General features: G+C 31.1%; 1 protein-coding gene across 1 annotated transcript in view; it reads right to left on the bottom strand.

The window, feature by feature from the left end:
- LOC148607295 (uncharacterized) overlaps positions 1 to 22,284 on the bottom strand; it is a 64,445-nt gene that overhangs the window by 6,114 nt on the left and 36,047 nt on the right. Inside the window, exons 4-8 of the mRNA XM_088543515.1 lie at positions 3,722 to 3,825; positions 3,309 to 3,399; positions 2,748 to 2,796; positions 2,116 to 2,276; positions 265 to 534 (exon numbers count right to left, since the gene is read on the bottom strand). Coding sequence (XP_088399641.1) covers positions 265 to 534; positions 2,116 to 2,276; positions 2,748 to 2,796; positions 3,309 to 3,399; positions 3,722 to 3,825 — 675 coding nt within the window. The remainder of the gene's footprint in view (positions 1 to 264; positions 535 to 2,115; positions 2,277 to 2,747; positions 2,797 to 3,308; positions 3,400 to 3,721; positions 3,826 to 22,284) is intronic.

The following is a 22,284-nucleotide window of genomic DNA, read 5'->3' as shown; positions in this document are numbered from 1 at the left end:
GAAAAAAAGTCCCCGTTAAGTTCATGCCAAGGAAGCAGACAAAAAAGGTTGATTATTATAATGGAGTTAATATTGATTATTACGAACGACATGCACATTGTGACCTGTAATAATGATGGAGGCAAGGGAACGGATTTATTATATTTGAATAATGAATTTTGGTTTTAAAATTTTCTTAATCGTATGTTTCCTTTTTTTTGTATCTTAAAGCGACTCTTAAGTTTTGTTCTTTTAATTTTCTTTCTACAAATAAAAAAAACTTACTTGCAATTACATCGACCTCGAATGAATATGTTATATTCCCAATGTTTGTAGCTGTGTGGCAGCAATATATGCCGTAGTGAAACCATCGGATTGGTTTTATCACCAGATTCGGAGACGTTACATTCCAATATCCGGATGTATCTGGTAATTTCTTGATCACGGTATTAGATCTTCGTGTCCACATTATGTTGGTAACCAAAAGTATTTCGACAGGACAGCGTAAAGTTAAAGTATCACTGTCATTTGCTTGTGCATATGTGTTATTGGATTCTGTTTAAAGAAAATGTTTATTTGTGATTTTTCTACAAGTATCCTGTCATTCAGAAAAGTAAATGAGTTTCACATTATAATGTGTCTTAAAATTCGTTCTCAGGATATTCACGTGGGTTTGTTTATACCATATTTCACCTACTGCCTCATTCTTACAGGGGCTAACACTTAATATGCTAATAAGTAAAGTATCACCACAGTGTCAGATTCGCAGATTTGTTATAAGTAGGGCGCATGCCTTGTGATTTTTTTCACATCTTGTAATGCAAAGCATTTAAGATAGCGTCGTGGTGATATTTAATAAATCAGTTGTATGTTTGCAGAGTAGATTCGCATTCATAAGTCTTGTAAATTTCGTTATAGTGTAATTATTCTGAATGGAATAGCAAACCGAAATAGAAAGTAATGAAACCCAAAGAACGATTTGGTTTTTTATTGTTTCCGTGATCACGAAAACGCCAACGCTTTGTAAATGTGAAATTTCCATGCATTTGAAAGGTAGATTAGGATCTATCCTCGTGAAAGCACGGAGTCACATGACAAAACTTAATTACTCTATTGCATACACCTCGAGTTCAGAATGACATCGTTCGTTTTACTTGAATTTTTAACATCAATTCCACTTTAATTTCTTATTTCTGAAACATTAACGGATCACATAAACAGTCTTAGTTTGTCAATTGGTTGTTACAATTTCGATAAAAAAGATATATAGATTGGTATGAAATTAGCACTTTGCAAGAATTATCGTTTTAAATTCGTTAAATATTGTTGATTTAGTGAGAATAAAAAGTGTATTCTTAAAAGTACAGATCTAAATACAGAAAGGACTATTGTCACATAAAAGTATAGCATACATAGACCAGAGGTTTTCTTTACTTTGAATCACATTACCACAGGCAGTTAAATACCGACTGGTACTTATTCAGGTTTTCAGCATCTAAATGACAATTATCAATAGCTGGAGTTCGAATCCTGGCTTCAGTTTCACAAAAGGTCGTAAGTGTAAAATTGACTGTAAGTCATGACGTAACAATGCTATTTTCTGTTATAACGTCATTACTTACGATCAACTTTACACTTACGACTTTTTGTGAAACTGACACGAGGCACATATTAATCATTTTCAGTATGGCAATTATCTACGTTTTAGCGATAAACATATTTTGAATACCAGTACAAGAAAACGGGCAAGATTTTAGAAAGTCGGTTTTAGTAAAGACATTTTCTGTAATAAAGATAGGAATATTAATGTTCAATAATATGATTTAAAGCTTTGCTTGTAAGGGACAAATTTATTCGTACTCAAAAGCTTAGTCTTTTTGATATTCAACTCCTGTAATGTTATATCGTTGTTGTCTTAAATGCCCAACTGGAGTGTGTGATGTGTCAACAGCGAAACTCAAACAATAATTTCTTAATCGCATACGTCATTTCCGCAATAGGTAATTTCAGTGATTTTTATATATAGCACTTCGCTGATGCTCTGTCCCTATTATCTTCCTTTGGAGAAGATTAAGACCAGAGATAAAAAATCTATGTATAATGAACTTTAAGCTGCCTTTGGCATGGTAAATATACCTGGGGGACGTTGACAAATGAAACGAAATGTTCTGGTACAGGCAATGTCATTCCAGCCGTGAGGAAGGATCAACATTATACATTCCTCTTCTTTGTTGTTTGGTTCATGTGGCAGCCATGCTGTCTCTGTGATTTCGTCATTGTTTGACGACCATATCCATCTTTAATTAGAACTATGTATTTGATAATTGTTGTCTATTATTCATTTTTTTATTCAAGTATTTACATTATTATATATTTATTGTTCAAAGTTTACATATCACCACCAGTAATAACATTGCTTGTGTACTTCCTTTTTTTATTTTGATGTAAAAAAAAATCTGTAAGAACTCATACAAAATAGATAAATACATGGAAATAAAGAAGGCTGTGTTTTTTTATTATTTTTAATGCAATTAGCATATGAATAATGTCATACAATTTCTATCTAAAAACATACATAAATATTTAATGTAAATATAAAGTTCAAAATACGAAAAAATAGTTGAAAGTGAAATAATAAAATGTAACATGCATTATCAGCGATGTTTAAACACAATCATTTGCATTTGAGAGTGCGCATTTAATAATACTTGTTTTCATATCAATTTTAATATATACAACATTTTGAAATTCATTTTCGGCGTTTTTACCTTTGGTTATCTTTAAGACTTCTCCTACCTCCAAGCCAAACGTTATCAACTACAAAAGATTTTTTAAAAACCAAGTACAGCTATACCCAGAATTGTAAGCTATAATCAGCAAATATGAATAAATTCCGTTCTGGAGTAATTTTTTTTTTCATGTTAATCAACAATCTTGACCTCGATCCAAAAGTTAATCCCTTTTAAGGGAATAGAGTACGATATAAAGTGCAAGCGAAAGTAACAAAATCAAAAAAAAAATTATTAGTAGGAAAATTCCATAATAGGATTTATACAGGTTATCGTAACATAAGTTATAAACCTACGCATCCTGCATGCTCTTCTAACAAAATTTGTATTAACCATTTGTTTTTGTATTTGTTTTTGTTAATATTTATAGAAATACTGTATACTCGGTCTGATTAAGACCAGACTATGTAGTCATTCGATGCATATAATAGGATATGCAAATTACAAGTTTGTTACGTATACTTTAAAATACAATTGGTAATGCTGTATTTAGTGTAATTGCTGTTACTCAAAGAATGTGTTGTGATTACTGAATCGTACCATTAGCTGAACCAACAACTTCCGTCAGAAGTTCGTTTGCAGATCGAGTTCTAGGTTCGTACAACGTTCCACCGATCGTGTTACAATCAGCCTGAATAACGATACCTTGTACACTATAAAATATTCATTACCATTTACGTGATATGATCACGAAACCCCTAACTCTAACGTTTTTATTGGACATTAAAGTGTTTTCCATTAGAAAAAAAATTAACATGTTCTTTTAGCCTGGAACACAACACTTTTTACATAAATGGAACTAAATCAGTATGACGAAGTTAATACCACTGGGCATTGGAGGCATTGATACAAACTTGAAAGGGATCTGGTTCATTTAAAACGAACACCTAGTTCAAGAAAACGTTTGTTTGAAGTTTATATATATACTGTATGATAAAGCAAAATTATCCTACCCTTGCATCTTGCCAAGTTTTGCTCTCAATACTAAGACGGAAGCATGTACTTCCAAATAAAAGCCAATTATTATTACAATAAAGCTGTGGGTCAACTACCAATGCTACAAAAATATAATAATTAAACATATAATAAAATATGCAGAAATCCAAACTCTTTCACCACGGAAGGGAATGTGCCACCTGTGTAATATTTAACCAGGGTTTAAGGCAGTGTTTGCTGAGATATTATGATATTATGCTGTGTATTGTACACAGACGTAATGTCAAATACATAGACTTTGCTTTGACAACCATGTCTGGTTGGTATTGTTCGAATAGTCCGTAGACTATTAAACATGCAACGTTGACCCGGTAGATGTTTTAGGGTACCAGGAGATCAAAGTCGTTTGTGCTCGAAATTTTGTATGCAATCACAATTAAAAGTTGTATCTACGCTGTCTGCTTCTCGGTAGGTGTATCGGTATGTTTGTTGAATTTTGCGTTGAAATATGCGCTATACCATTTATCGTTTATCATCTTGATTAATGTGATTAGTTTTTTTTTAGTATTTTATTTTTGCGCTGGTACATTTTGAACAAGATGATTGTATTTGGGGGTTAAAAAAGACAGATTTTCATTAATGAGTTAACGCATGAACAACTGATTGAAAGGATCATTTTCTTCCTGTAAATTATATTTATTAGCAAAATAGAAACAATATCATATTTATCACTATCAGGAATAAAAGGGTAATTAAATTCATCAATATTTATTTTAACGATTTAACGAATGGATGTGGCAACTCGTTTTACCATAAATATCAAAAAGAAAACAGAAGCATTAACTGCTCTAGCAAAGTCTATTTTGCATTTTGAATAACCAAAGGAGTTTTCAGTGAGTTTCTCGTCATTTGAGAAAAACATTAAATTTTGATCAAGCTATTCTTAATTCGTATACAAGTGTGTGTGTGTGTGTGTGTGTGTGTGTGTGTGTGTGTGTGTGTGTGTGTGTGTGTGTGTTAAAATGACATAAGTTTGATTCTCTATCGCTATAAAATAAAAACAAAATAAAAATAAGGATGAAATATAGGAACTTAAATCAAATGAAAAAAAAAGGTTATTAGAACATAATCATCTGAATGTGTGACATGCACTACTGACAGCTCCGGAATGGTATACAAATTTCCATCCATTTCCATCATTTTCCTACCATTCCCCATAGAAAATTCCTCACCGTCCATAGAATCTCCATTGTATTAGTTTTATCCAATATTTACATTAAATTTGAATTCATAGTTTTCAACACTGCAACTGTTAGTTTTTATCGATTTTGATATATTGTACATATAAATAAATGCTTTGAAATCTACTTTCAAAAACCTACTCATTCAAATTCACCATCCCCATACACCCATTCCTTATGTTCCCATTCTCATTGTCTCCAATGTACTATAGAATGGGAAGTTAACAAATACAAATGTTTTAAATTCATGATGAAACACTGAGCAAAAACATGAACAACTTCTATAATTAAATATAAGAATAGTATAAATTGCTTAATTTTTCTTTCGTTGTAAATTTGCTTTGTTTTGTTTGTTTTATTTCATTTTTGTTTTCGTTTTGTTTTTTGTTTTTTGTTTTTTTTACTAGTAATTAACACTTATGTTCTCAGAGAAGACGATCTGTGATTATAAGAACTGGAAAAAATGTATTTATATCACTGAGATTTTGTTTTAATGAGTTAAACCGTCCCTTGACTACTTGAGTACATGCATTTACTGACAGTCTCTCGTTTTCATCTTCAACATTTGATTTGTTTGAATTATAGTATCATCAAAAGAGGTTGTGACGTACCAAGTTTGGGAGAATTTTAATTTTAAGTTTAAAAAAATAAAAAAGGTTTTTAATATAAATCGTGGATACCAAGATTTTCCATTTCACCTGGTTGGATGGCGATATGAAACAGTCTCGTTAAGGCTTTTGCTACGAAAAAAAAAACGGCATTTAACTACTTTGATAAGTGCAGTCTGAAATTAAACTATATGTTACAGTGTAAAAAATTGTATTTCTAACCTACTCACCACAATGACTTTGACAAATCTTGATGAATATTATAAATACGTTCAGTAGTACTTCCATTAGACTGACATCTGAGATTTTTCTTTTAAGAGAAATATGTTGTAATTTTAATCCTGCAATATGGAATAGCGTATCGAAATGAAATATTTGATTAAATACACTAAATGCAGGAAACAGCTTTGACACTAATACAATACTCTTATTTGCACTGAAAGGAATAGAAATTGTCTTGATAACATTTCAATGTTAATCAATAATGTAAAATTAGAATTGAAACATTTTATATCATTGCCAAAAAAATAAAATAAATAAAAAAATAAAAATAAATAAAAATAAAAAAAAAACAAGTAAAGGTAAAAAATACAAAATCCTGTTTAAATTTGTTCTAATTTATTAACAGTATTAATAGAAACGTTTACATAATCCGAACACATATACAAAAACGTTTTATATCTGAAAAAAAAATATTTATTTGAATATTATATATAAAGCATAAACCTTAAAATAAGATCTTCTTATTTTTTTTCTGGAACGAATGGACATATCGAAGAAATTCATAAATTGTCATTTGCATATATCATTTTAAATAATTATCAAACTTTAAACATATGTCGCGTCAGCAAAAATCAGTATTTAAACGCAACAAATATAAAAAAAAATGTGGTGTACTTGCCAATGAGACAATAATTTACCAACAGAACAATTAAACTTATCGTGTATAACCCTGTAAAAAGAAGTTGAGGTTATTTAATGAAACCACTGGGCTATATATTTGAATTTTACAATTTAAATGTGGAATTAGTTAATCTTAAACTTTGTAAAAGAACTATAAAACGCCACTTGCGTACTAGAAAAAATGGAAATGGGGGATACCAATTCAATTGAACATGAATTTGTATGTTTGTTAACCGACATGATAAAAACATCCTCGTGGTAGCGATAAGTATTATGGAATTTGTCCCCAAATCAGATTTGGACGGACCTAGATAAAAATTTTGCTACTTACAAAATTTCATTTCAATACATGTATGAATCTGCACTTACAGGAGCACAATATGTGTCCATCGGAATATCTACAAACTGCCGATAAATTTCATCTCTGAAACAGATATAAATTTTGTCACGAAGAAAATTATTTAAACTTAACATGTCATCACAGGTATATATATTTTTTATATTTCTGTTTGTCTCGATCGTCTGATAATAATGACATTATTTCTTACAAACCGTTGTTTGGTTGGTAACTAAGAGCTGTTTCTTTCGAGTACGCTATTGCATAGTAGACTAAGAGAGACTAGACAAAAAAATCAAAAGTCAAATAATTTCGACTTTATTGGTCTCAATTTAATGTGCAAATGAAGGAGGTTGACCTGGGGTAAGGGACACAACTCTTTCAAATTAATGGAAAGTTTGTATTCACCATTTTACATTAATCTAATGTAAGCATGGAAGTAATTCGAACTGACTTAATTTTGTTTCAATGGAAAGCTTGAAAGACTTTGGTGAAATTAAATATGATACAAACATATAACTGATTTCAGTTATTTGTAAAATTTGTAATTTGTATCCCTTTTCCTAGGTCTACCTCATTAATTATCATACGACTAATAAAATATTCAACGCAGCAATCAAATTCAAAACTTCCGAGGCATTTGTTTTTGCCAGACACCTAGCCAGGGAACTCTTTGCATTTCATTTCAGTAGCAGTCTCTCAACATCAGAGAGAAGGTGATTCATGCTTGTAAACAAACACCTCATTCAGTTTTAATTTTTATTCTTATTTAGTCTTAGTTCGTATTTTCTGTTCACAAACCAATCTTATTTTTTTCATTTAGTTGTTACGCTATTGAGATCGAAAATATATTGATTGTACATGAAATTAGCACTTCTCAAGAGTTATTGATCTTCTGGTATGTCTGATTTGGTAGATTTTAGTGTGTTTCTCAAAAGCACGGACCGTAATACAAAAATGACTATTATCACATGAACATATGGCATATGCAAAACAAAAAAGCACCGTTTGTTCCGTGAGCATTTTTATGGACTGGTACAATGAAGTATAATACAAATCAAAATATTCAATAAAAAACTAAACTAAACATAAACCGGAATCACACTTAAAATTCAGTGGAACGACATCAAGAAAGTAGATAAAGAACTTTTTGAATTTTGAATGACATGCTTCTATTAATATTGGTTTACGTGTACCTATTAACATTGGTACAGTTTACGAGTACCTATTAACATTGGTACAGTTTCATTGCGTATGTACATGTTTTTGATGATATTTTGAACACGACAAACGGCAATAAATGCTAGAAACTGTACAATGCCATGAATTGTGCTTCAAGTTTGTGGAATGACCCTCCAAATCTTCAACAAAAGGGAAATATAACACTTCATACTACTTTTGGATGAAAAATTTTGTTATACTCTAAAAAAAATTAAGAACAAGGTTTAAAGTTATACAATGTTCCAAGTATTTTTGCTTTCTGACTTAGAATAGCTTGAACATTTCTGAAAATGTTCATTCCTCAAATAAAAAAAAATAAAACACTTCAGCTTGTTGTTGTTTTGTCTATATTTTTGAGAAAACTGAAATATACTCAAGTGTATTGATTGTAAATGGTTGTAAGTATGTGTAATTACCCTAGAATCTTAAGCTTAATGTATTACTGAAAAAAGGAAATGACATACATAAGCACCTTACATGACTACGAATACTTGAACAAGATGATAAGTTCATAAAGAGGATTATGATATTTTTCGCTTATACAATAACTGTCAATAGTATGACAACACCCAATACGTCAGTCACCATGGTCAGAGTGGGGTGTTTGATTGAGATAGCATCATGTCTCCGTTTAGGTTGTTGCTTCTGTGAGCTAGCAGAATACAAATTTGGTGGAATAATTTCACCAATTTTATATCCTAAATGCATCCTTTCTTAAACTTGAAAATTGTTTTTTTTAATAACCTCAACGATAAATGAGAAATAAAAAAAACATAGAAAACAATACAATTCATTGAGGAAAGAGAGATAACTCTTTGATTTGAGCAAAATTCCGTTGCCTTATTAGGGAACTTTTAAGTTATATTTTGCGTTATCCTTGGTTGATTTTTGCTATAAATTGTCGGAGATACATATGCTAAATACATTGGAACAAAAAATCTGTTGGATTAAATTTACCCTGTGCCACACATATTATAGGATCTGTCTGATATTTACATGAACAGCTTCATAAAATGATCGGTCGTTCAGTTGTTTGAGCATTTGTTGATACTTTAATGTCAATAAAATTGATTTATGAAGTTATAAACTATGCAGGTGAATATATATATTGACATTCAAGCTATCCTTTTTATTCAGTTTTAAACAAAATAACCATCCATACTTTAGTATTTGATAAAGGTATTATCGGAGTTGAAAAAAAAATGTTGCTATCACCTAAATTCAAAATCATACTAAATCGATCTAATCCTATATTACTTTGCATTTTTGATCAATGTCGAGTGGACATTAATTTCAATTAATTTCAATTTGTCGATGAAAAAGAATATTTAAAGGAAAATAAGCACAACATAAACGTCAACCCCTGTAAGAATCAGGAAGTAGGTAAATATAGTATAAAAAAACATCATTTTCGTAGTGTAATTTGACTATTTCCACCATCAGAATCAAGGAAAACAGATAAGATTTTCAATATTATGCTTGATCATTGAGTATCATTTGCATTGAAATCCACTGAAAATAACTGTTAAAACCCTCACTTTTTCCAAGATTCTATTAAAAATTTCCGAGCAAATTCAATGATGCAGATATCAAATAATGGTCTTTTACAATCAAAGAAAACAACTTCAAGTGAAATCAAATCGTCAGATTGGTGGAATTTTGACCTGCATGTTTCTGATTTTTTCAATTTTGCCTGACTCTTACAGACACTCACACTCAATAGTGATAGTATAATATTTTTATCAGAAAAGACTGTAAATTTGGATAGTAATTTGTCTTTGATTGATGAATGGAATTTATTGCATATTGTTTGATTTCTTTTTATAATATAAATCAAAATATTCAATAAAAACATAACAAGTAATTCATAGAAATCCCTTCAAAATTCAATGGAACAAAGTAAGGATAATAGATAACAAAAACTCTTCGTTGATGAGATTAAAGGAGGGAGCATACAACCATCAAACAGGTACATATATATTGTTTTATGTTATTAATACGACAGTCAACATTAAGTGCTGGAAACTTTACAATATTTACCATTGTTAATAGACCACTGCTCCGAATGTATACATTTGAAAGAATGAGATTGACAAAAGAATACAATGATACTTTTAGGTAAGCCATTGAAAGCTCAAGTAAGAAAGTAAGTGTTAAGTTTTGACTTTTGAACTTACTCTTTCGTTTGTCTCAGGGTACATGAGCTCGCCTCACGTGTGTGTTAGTTGCATTTAAATGGATTGATACATATGATATATTATGTATGATTGTACTAGATAAATATGTTATGAATTATTAAGCTGGACTGAAACAGTTAAAAAAGATATATCGAAAAGATCAAAATTTAATTTGCTTTTAATTTGTCCTCTTTCAGATAATTTAATAGATTCCATCAACATGACATTATTACGAACCAACAGGAAAATCAATATTTAGGCTTATAGTATTGTAAAGCATAATTAATGATTTACCTCTATTTTACACTTGAAAACAATATTTTAGCGCGTTTTATATCGCCTTTAGATTTGAAATTATTTATGTTCTAAAATAATGTTTTACAGATACCAAATATTAAATACTAACAAAACGAGAAAAAGTATGCTGCAAAAGTATCCTACAAAAAATTAAACATCAGGTAATTCATGTGTATTACAAAATTGTAATACAAGGTATTTTAAAAAAAAATCAAAAGAAAAATGTTTAGATAATTCTATGAATTTTTATTAAAGGTTTATGATACAACTGATATGAGATACAGAAACTGTCCACATTTTTTTCTCCATATGGTATAAAACAGTAATCAAGTTAACCAATATCCTAGAGGGAATCAAAAGAGTGATCCAGGGACAACGACCACACATGGAAACAGACACACACAATCCAAAACATATAATAACTAAAATGATATATATACAAAGTGACAAAAGTAAATGAGCACTGGAACTCCACCAAAAACTGAGACCATGGACCAGGTGCATGGGTAGGAAAAATGTTCTTAAAATTGTCATACATACCTATTCACTGAAATTTTAGTAATTATCCCCCAACAAAAGAGCAGACAACTATTACAAACGACCACACTTTGTCAAGTATGTTTCAATCTGAATGAAATACAACTGAAATAGTCATTTAACATATAACGCATCATTGTTTACAGTCTATTGGAGCAAAATTCATCTATTATTGATGAAGATGTGACAAAAACAAAAAATGCAATTTAACTGCTTATTACTATTTCATTTGAAAATTGTAAACGTTCATATTTAAGCACCAGTCTTTATATATATAAACGCACCGAATTGAGTTTTATTTCTTATTTAGAAACAGTAATTGACCACATAACCAGTCTTAGTTCTTTGGTTGTTGCGCTTTTGAGATAAAATTATATCGCATTTTGTAACAGTTATCGTTCTTGATTTGGTTTCATTTGGTTGGTTGTATTGGGAGAAGAATGTATGATTTTCTATAAAAGGCAGGTTTGAATGCAGAAATGGTTATCTTTATGTTAAAGTATAATATATGTAGACTGAAAAAACATTGTTTCTTTGGCGGGTTTTTCTTCACCATGAACCAATTAACCAATGGCAGTGTCTGAATTTTATATGAACCGAAAACTTCAATAAATGATTATACTCAAGGTTGCGTATGCGGAAATGCGTGTAAATAACACAGTCAGCCTTTTGACTGCCCGTTAGCGTAAGAATAAATCTGGAAAGAAAGACCTAAAAATGGCATAAAGTAAAATTGGTCATTTCAGGCAAAAACATTAGAACATCTCACCAATTTAATATGTTGTCGAAATGTTAACCGAGTAGTAAAACACAGAGTTGCTATCACCTGAACCCGGAGTCATATTCTATTTTGTGACTCATTCGTAAAATGCTTCTTTTAGTTATTCAAATGGCGGTGACAAGAAGTTGCTGAAAAGCTGTTGCTTGGAAATACGGCATATAGAAAACTGTTCATACAGATTGGCAAAGGAAAATCTGTATATCCCTCCTTCAGGGTGGGGGAATAGATTCATTATCATGTGCTACCAGCTAAGGTATCTAAACTTTTTTTTAATTTCGAAAGTGCTTTATACAGGAGAACAACATGTTTTGTTACAACAGGGAATACTTCATTATATTAAAGCACAAGGAATCAGTTTTGCATTTTTGAACAGTCTTTCCGTTCAAGTAATGTTGGATATCAATACCAATGTGAGTTTCTGTGGTTTTATTTTTATTGTAAACTCTCTTATCTTATAAACGTTCAAATGTGATACACGTACTGTGTCTACAGTTCGAACCTTTCCCAACATATACTGTTGAAAACGTTTAGTAATGTTTAACAAAACAATTTCGGAACGAGATCAATGATTTTTAAAATTTGGATTGACGCCAATAAAATCTGACGATGACAAAAACAAGAGACGCCCAAGAGCCAGAATCGCCCATCTGATTAAATTAAATTTTGTCTTTCTATGCAATTAATTTATCAAGGAGTTGTCCAACAAATTTTAACTGTAAAAGTTAAATGTGGGGTATATTAAAAGGATCATTTCAGCGATTGAAAGTTTTTTTTTATCATAGTTTTCAAGATATTGGCTGAAAACTGTACCTTTTAAGGCCATTAACTCTTACAAGGAGGCGTCGGACAACTTTGATTATTAAAACTTGTGTAGCCTTATAAAAAGAATCATTTCAAAATTTGAAAGAACTTTGCTTAACCTTACAGTTGAAGATATTTGCAAAAACTTTCTATCTTACTCCTATGTACTATCTATGTAACATGGCTTCACAGATTAAAACGAAAATTTCTCTACAGATAGTTTCATTATGCTTCACACTTTGACGCCGATGTCAACAGTTGGCTAAACCTAACGGGTTTTGTTATATACGAACAACTACCGTCTTACCCCTTTGTTTTTTTCAGTAATTAGCGGCCATCTTTTTCGACAGAAAAATAATCCCCACATCAGTATATTTATGCAAGATACCCCAAGGTATATTCGTACCATCTTTGGTTTCAATTGGTCAAGTAGTGCTACAGAAAAAGTTTTTTTGAAAAATTGTTTATGACGACGACGGACGCCAAGTGATGACAAAAGCTCACCACATGGCCTTCGAAACAGTGTACACATTTGTTCTACGAATATCAGCTTACCTGGTAAATTGAGCTGTGTTTTCTGCTTTTGCAATCAATTTAAAATTTTGAAAATGTTTGTTAAGGAAATTTGCAAGACAATCAAGATAAACTAATTCTTTCTGGAAACCCCATTGAACTTAACAATTGTCATGAATATGCATATTCATTGTTAATATATCAAACGACTGGCTTCAAACTTACGCTGATTGGTCTATCATCAGTGTCTTCAACATAATTGGATTATGATCTGCAGTACGTATACTCAAAGGATTCCTTTATATGTATCAATATTCTAAAAATATACTCTCTGTAAATGTATGCACATCGAGTAAGAAGTAAAAACAGTTTTTTTAAGCGAAACCATTTCTTCTGATTGTAATGACAATACAACCTGTTGTGTAATGTAAGTGTATTTCTAAAACTCCTTGAAATTTCAAACAGAAACCAGATTCCGTAGTATCTTAAGGAGGTAGACCTTTGTAGTAGATATAAGTCTTGAAATCAGTAATATGTTTGTATCATACTCAATTTCACCAAAACCTCTCAAGGTTTTGTTTGAAGCAGAATAAAATCAATTCAAGTTAATTAGATCCTCATATGATATTGATGTAAAATACTGAATACAAACGTTCCAATGATTTTTAAGAGTTTTGTCCCCTAACCTAGGTCTACCTCCTCAAGGACTTATGTTTTTTCTAGACTATCTATAACAGATCTTATATATTTTCTTCAGAATTTCATAACGTATCCATAGCTAAAATGTACATCATGACCAGGGATTTCCAAAGAGCAATCAAGGAAGAAAAGATTCTAATAGAAATCAAAAGAATGTAATCAATTAGTTTAACATGTATAAAGTTATTTAGCAGTTCTTAAATTCAATTTTAAGATTCAAAGCATCTAAATAGCATGTTGTGGTAACACATGTTGCTTCGAACGACTCAAGTAAGTTACGTTTCTGAGAAATTTACTGCAATCGAAACACAAAACAAGAGACATTTGTTTTGATACTTTTTTTCCGTCTGATGTAATTGTAAAGTGATAAATGTAAGGGGCACCAATAATGTCAGTAGGTAAATTATCGTTTAAGAAGAGTATAATTAGCAAAATAAGCTGACCCTAAAAACCAGGAAGGGGCTTAAAATGGGTTAACCATGCAGTTCTTCATCCCAATTTGTTTATTGCAAATCCTTTTGTAGGCTCCATGGAAACCATATAAGGAACTATAAGTGCAAATGAAAGTAGTTCAAACGAAACAATAAAACAAATTTAGTTATGTTCTACTACAGTAAAAAAGAACGGGAAAAGTCTTCTACACTGTAATCGAAATTTGCCCACTTGTGACATTGACATTTCGATTTGGGAAATATTCTACTATAGAACAAGGTACAAGAAAACCGCCCGCCAGAATTTTAACTGTATAGCCAGTCAAAAAATTTCACAATATATTGTAGATGGGTCATGTTGAATCCCTCTCTGCATGGCTTTTTTATGAAGAACCATACTGGGGTAATCACGTTATGCACAGACCTTTATACCATAATCATTACAAGATATTCAATTTTAAATAGGATATTTCCTATTATCATTAGAAACTCGTTGAATAACAAAGATGAGACATCAACTCTGCATTTAAATGCATCAAACGTTTTATTTAGACTTCATTGTTTTATATTTCGATGCCAAGGAAAAAAGCAAAACATAGTGTATTCTTCCTTTGTTTTATACCGTTTTGTTGTGCACAACGATTAAACATATCAAGTGAAAACAAACCATCACTAGGATATTTTTTGCTATTTAATTCTGCTTATATAAACAGTAAGCATTTGTTACTACAAGTATTAATTGTAAGCCCCAACCTTGCTTGTTTTTCTATTAAGTTTCTGGCTTGAACAGTTTTTCAATACAAATTGAAGAAAGTTGGTACAATCAGCCACAAAAAGAAGTCCAAAAACACTCACAATGAATGAAATACCGACAAGGCCGATAGTGTAAGATGAGGACCGTGCATCGGAAGCTGAGGTCTTTTTCCTTTTGTAAATAGAAAGAGTCGTCTTTGCCACGGTAAGTTCATCTTTTATCTTAACGATAATCGGTTTCATAAGTTCCAATAATTCGGCATATGTTCGGTTAGGTATGATTTGCCGTGCCCAGTTTATAAGCTTGTCTCTGTATTCACAAGTACATGGGCACATTCCATAGACTACAAAATAAAATATTGCAAAATTGCAAGAAAGATAGAATGCGTGAATATAAGTTTGACATGGTGCTTATAGTAACTTTTTAGAGGTGGGAAGTTTGGCGAAAAAACATCAACCATATTTTGATAGTGCATTCATTTAAGATATGTTTAACAATCGGAATTATGGGATTTTTAGGTCTTCGTTTTACAGAAACAATAATGGCATGAAAGTTTCGTTCTCGATTCAATGTTGATCCGGAAAACTTAAGTAACCGAACACAGATTTGTATTTAGTCTGCCTCTTTCAGAATGTTTAAGATATTTTTGAATAACCTTAATATTTAAGCACAACACAATTTATTCTACAGACAACCAAGACTCGTTTTAATTGAATTAAAGAGTCAATTTCAAGTGGTAGCCTGACGACACTCAGAAAGCTATATAGAAGTCACAACTTTGAGATAATCCGATGTTAAAAAAAAGCAGATGACTCACATGAAACGAATACGTGCAAATATATTATCAATGGAAATTATGAAACATAAATGGAATCGATCAGCACTGAAATATTTGTCCCGTTTCGAAGATACTTCCTCCCTTTAAACCTTACCCAATGTTTATTAAAAAGTTTTAAGATTTTCCAAGTATGGTAATATCACAGTTAGGTCGGCATGCAAATAGTATTGCCTTTTAGATTTATGTAAAGTCGGTATAAAACCTTTCACGGCTTTTACACAATGCTCCAATCGAGTCAGATATGATTCAGTTAAAATTAGATTGCCACATTATATATCTTTAGTAATTATAGCGATTTTCAAATAAGGTACATATATGTGATATTTCATATAAATCTGATTGCTTTTTCCAGTTTTCTTGATTTCTGATGTTCAAACAATAGAATAAGTTAGCTCTGCTTTTATCTATACACTAACATATATGAAATTACTAGCATTTCACACTCATCTTAAATCTGTAGATCAAACTTTTGAAATGTGCAAAGGCTTGGCATACATATCCAACAATGTCGTACCATCGAATTGAGCTTACACTTACTTGTGGTAACACTAAGATCAAATTTGTATGTCAGATTTTGAATGTTCGAAATTGCTTGGCATTCGTAGAAACCACTGTCGTACCATTTGATTGGGCTTATTACTAAATTGGTTGAGGACGCATTGGCAAATCTTGCTGTTGTTGGTGATGGTGTGGTTATTCCATGCTGTGATTTTTTCCAAAAAACACTGGTTATTGACTGGAGTCCGACAGGACAGACTATATTCACTGTGTCACCTTCCCGTGCAACGATGTCAGAAACAGTGAAATCTATTAAAGTGCAATTTATAAGTGTTACCTATATTGAGCATATTTTACACAATCCATATCATGATAAACTTAAAAAGAGTGCTAGATACACATAATCAAACAGAATCGGGAAATAAATTTTTAATTTTATTTTGAGAACTAAAAATTCTTGAATTAGATGTAAAATTATACCGATTGAGAGATAGATAAGACAAAATATGTTTTCCAAAAAGTTTAAGATATATTTCAACATGTACATGCATTGTTTGAATGATTTTCCAAAGAAAAATGCATGGGTATTTTTAAAATGATTACATAGTTTGAATATGTACGTGTATTTGTATGCCGACCTGAAAATTTTGTTTGTCCATTTAGTATCTGAAAAACACAACCAATGACATCATATGAGATATCTTAGACTCAATGCCAATGATATTGAAAACGTATGCAAATATTAATAGTTTGGCACCTGATACTAAACGCTACTCTGAAATACATGTAAATAACGGCATGAAAGATTTTTGTCGAGGCTTTGATCTGCAGATCCGTTAAATATAAGAATTTTTATTCTCTTTGTTTTTAATCTAATCTCCAACTACGGAATAGAATAACTCTAAGCAAAAACGAAGACAACAGCTGCGTTACATATACAAGTCATTGAATAAGCAGAAGTTTACATAAAACCTGTGAAAACCTTACTATTACCATACTTTCGGTTGTTTGGTATCATGTAGCTGTAGAGCTTTATTAACTAATAAATGGGAAGAAATATGTTATGTGTGGTTCGTTTAATGTACACAACGTTTTGTGAATAGTTTATCTCTAGGTTTTATGCTCCAAGTTTTTAGTGGAGTCCGAGTTGCTCATTTACTTTTGTTACTTTGTATGTAAGATTTTAGTTACTTTATGTTCTTTGCTGTGTGTGTCTGTTTTCCATGTCTGGTCTTTGTCCCTGGATTATATTCTTTTGATTACCGCTATAACCTTGGTTCCCTTGATTACTCTTTTACGTGTGACATTGTTCTTTCGTTCAATATCTAGTTCTATTGCGCCATTTCGATCATTTTGATAGGTGAGTGTATCTTCAGCCAAACGAATTATAATATAATTTGTTTTGGACTCTAGGAGAAGAAGGCACTGTGCGAAGGGAAGCTGATTAAAAAGGGGAAGGTAAACAATAATTAAAAGTATAATAAAAAGAACTTATAAGGATCGACACCTATTGATTGGTGAATTAATTAGCTCGGGAAATGGTTGAGATATTAGTGCAGATTAATAATGAATAAATATATTTTAAATTTCGCGACCCTAAGTAAACGGTTGAATATTGTGTTATTTTCTTTGCCATTTGATAATTACTTACTTGCTATTACATTGATTTCGAATAAATATGTATTATTGCCGATGTTGGTAGCAGCATGACAACCATATGTACCGTAGTGAAACCAACGGATAGGTTTTATCACCAAACTCGGAGAAGTTATATTCCAAGACTTGGAGATGTCTGGTGATATGTTGTCATAGCCATGTACTGTTCTTCTCCAAAGTAGGTTGGTCACCAAAAGTATGTCAACAGGACACCGTAATTGTAACATTTCGCCATCAAATACTTGCACATATGTTATACTGGAAACTAAATCAAGAAAATTATTATCCATAATTTACACATTTTTTTCACTTAAGTTGCTGTCTAATTCTTGTTTTAAATAATTAATTTAGAAAATCTATTACATTTGGTTGCCTGTCAACGTCATTATTAGTTGCTCAACCATATTGCCATTCTCTTGGATTATTTGTTTTCCATTTTATTTTTCGGAAGATGATTTCTACATTGATATATTTTGCATACAGCATTTAAGCCGCAGCCAGTCAGTGTTCATTCTATTCTTTACTGGCAGCTCAGTCCTGCCTACGGCCTAAGTGGAAATATATTTTAAGTGTTCCATAAAGTATGTTATTGTATGCGCTGATTTGGTATTATTTTTATTATATTTCTATGTATATATTTTCAGAATTTATCACTCAGATACTATTTATCTTGATGTTGTTTTATTTTTGGTACAAAATAATGTTATTAATATTAATAATCAATATGCAAGATTTTTATCATTTTTTTTTAAATCAGCAAATACTTATTAATATTCAAGCAATTGGTATTGTTTCTTGAAATGTTGTCATAGGAAACAAATTTACATTAAAAACAGCCATAGTCAGCCATATAGTATCACATGTTATTTCATAATGATTCTTTTTGACAATATTCACTGGATGAAAATTAACCACATGGTTTTTAGTTATTTCTGGTGTTGCTCGTTTAAAAAAAAACTATTGACTTGCTTTCACTTTCACTTTACAGTTGATTAATTACATATTTACTCGTTTTTACTTTCACTTTCTATTTTGAGAACCACTTGGTTTCTATTGCAAATGTTCAATCAAAGCTAATTTTATTAAAAATATCGTCCAATCAAAATTAAAGTACTATTATTAGTTAGAGTTGATCCCCAAAATGTCGGACGTAGGGGAAGCAGATGTTACATTTAAAAGGCGATTTGCCGAAATTTCTGACGAACAACTGCAGATTATTGCGGATAACAAAGATTCTGCAAATACCAAGCGCAGTACAAATCAAGCGGTGAAGATATTCAGGACTATTTACTTGAAAAATACTTGTTAACTGATTTTGAGTCGTTAACCGCTGCTGAACTTGACCATTTTTTGGGGAAATTATACGCACAGGCCCGGAGTAAAACTCATTTTTGCCAGTTAACATATGTAATACCGTTAACATGCTGTCAACAGTGTCGACATTTCAGTCATTCGCTGGATTACCATAAATATGATGACACCATTAACATAAATTACAGCATTCTGCCAAAGTGATTTACTGGTATTAAAGCATTTCTAGCATTTGTTCATGTTGTTGATTTTTTGTGTGTGTATTGAATTAAAATGTTAAACTTCTTGATTTTTATGATTTTTGAAGATATATGATTATGAGATTTACTAGGGTACAAAATGTACTAAAATGTTTATATTCACATTAACTTTTTAATACATGATATATTAAGTGAAAAACACATTTTGTTTTCTCGTAATGTAATGAAACAATTACAGTCTTTTGTAAAAGTCGATATGACTTCAACTTTTATAGCAAAAACACAAGTGTGTCTGAAATACATTGTTTAAAAGTACTATGAAATACGGAATGAAATAATTACAGCTATTGTTTTAGTAAGTCATGCGCAATTCTTCAGATGGGAAAAAAAAGAAACTAAAACAGATAAAATACAAATTTTGGTATACAAACTCACTTTGGTTAAGTATCAAAGTATCAATCTATATTTGATAGACCTGTTTGGTTTAAAACCAAAAAAAAATGATACTATAAAACGGGACATTTTTGCGAGTGGTTTCTTTTTTTTTTTTTTCTTTATTTTATATTTTTTTTTTTTTTTTGCTAATTTGGCGATCTTTTTGCAAATTCACCATCGCGCAATTAAAGTTTTTTATAACTGGAATTTGACAATTATGAAATATTTCCATAGTAAAGACCAAATTTTAAGAACGGGACATTCCCGCATGAACAAACGACTCACAGAGCTGTCGAAGCTTCCAGTTGTAGTGCAATCAGGTTTGCACATTTGATTTTGTTACTTTGTATGTATGATTTTATTTACTTCATGTTCTTTGTCATGTATGTCTGTTTTCCATGTCTGGTGTTTGTCCCTGGATTACATTTTTTATTACCGCTATAATGGAAGAACAACTTACATATGAGCCACACTTGATAAGTAATGAATTATTTCAAATTTAAATTTCTCTCCGATTCATGTGTCACCAAATAGCATTGAAAACTATTAATTTAATAAATACCGATTCTAAAAATTCCAGAAAGTATCGGACATTGCATACGCTTGTTGAGCCACTATTTGACGCTTGTCTTCTGAGCCTAGAACTTTGACTTGTTAAGACCAAGATTATACCATTGTCCAAGCACTAGCAGGGCCTAAATAAACACCCATCTGGTCACAATTACTGATTAGTTTATCGGAAATAGCATTGTCTTTCACAACTTTATCAATACGTGCAATATATTACTTTTTTATCGCTTCAAAATGATCAGGCATGTAGATTTTCGAATGGTTCAAACGAAGCAACAACAATTCTGTTCAGTCATTCGTCAACTCAACGTGACCTCACTTTGCGTTCAAAATAGTCTGATCTACATCCATTCGTATCCCCTCTGCATCACAATGAACAATAATGGAATATCAAATACGATTTCTTCTCGTAAATCCTTAATGTAATCAATCACAAATGTCTTTATCAATTCCCTCTGGAAGTAGTTCAGGACGGCTATATTTTTTTGGCTGAATGACCTCAATAAAATCATCATCAAATTCAACTTTCTGACATAGATATGTACTTTTCGTACTTCGAATTGTACCTTCATTTATTGAAGGATCAATCAAATTAGAAAGAATATGTTCTGCAGCCTTTGAATTCCCGTTCTCAATAACATATATTGTCTTTTTTGTTTTCTCTTTAAATGTTAAGTGTGTATGCTCCTGATCCTCTTTTTATTTTACGTTCGGAAGTTGATGTTTTGTATACATCCTGATAATCTTTGTCAAAAATGTCATTTATTTTTTTCGATGAAATTCCTCTTTATGGAAGTTCTATTGATGATTGGAATACGTTACACAGGTCGGGGTTCCTTTTGTTTTGCAACCACTTCAACGCGTTTACTATTATTATAATAGGCACTAAAACAAGTCTTTGCCACTACGGGTTATACATAAATAAACTTGTATGCATGTAGAGTGAACACCTTTCATCAGTCCATAGTTATTGAACCCGAACTGTTATCAACTTTCACTAAAAGCACTTGTTCATTCAAAGGTGGATAAATAATTCTCCTTGGCCATAGTACAAACCTCGCGAATACATTCAAGCAAGGAGGTGACAGTGGCTATAATTAAACCTGGCGAATATGTTTGACCTCGAAAAACTGGAAATTTCAATACCACGAAAATCAAACCTTGCGAACTGGTTGACCATGAAAAACGCAATATTTGAATACCGCAAAAGTAACCCGTTTTAAGTAGATATTTTCCCGTATCTTAACCATTTGTGCACAGTGATATATATATATAATTTGCATTCATTTGCAAAATATATACAAAAGATGAAAAGAAAACGTTAATATATAATTTTCAAGTCTTAATTCTGATGTAAACTGTCTATAGCATAGTCCTTTTGACAAATTGTCAATACCTGATAGCCATTTTTGTTAAAATTGGTCTTTTAATTTTTGTTCAATGATTAATGTTATCCATTTTGTAGGAAATGTGTCGGCAGTTCGCCAAACATTTGACATTCCAAAATCATTAAAAATCTTTGTGATAAAAGTTAACCGTTTACTTTCAAAACCATAATTAATCAAATTGACGTACAATAAATTTTAAAAAAAGATATGATATTTTATTATATTTTTCCTGAAGCCCACACCAAAAATGTTTCATTAGCAGAAAGAATAACATGTATTTGGTCTTCGTGTTAATAATTGTAAGTTTTTTTTATTAGATTTTGAAGTTGGTCGATTGACGAAGAAATACATGATGAAATGTTTCGAAAACATATACAATTCTTG

Source organism: Perna viridis, chromosome 9 (genome assembly GCF_037379345.1).
Source record: "Perna viridis isolate PV_CMFRI_1.1 ecotype Kerala chromosome 9, ASM3737934v1, whole genome shotgun sequence".
NCBI classification, from domain to species: Eukaryota; Metazoa; Mollusca; class Bivalvia; order Mytilida; family Mytilidae; genus Perna; species Perna viridis.
The sequence above is the reverse complement of the archived record's forward strand: the minus strand, read 5'-3'. Positions and strand labels throughout refer to the sequence as shown.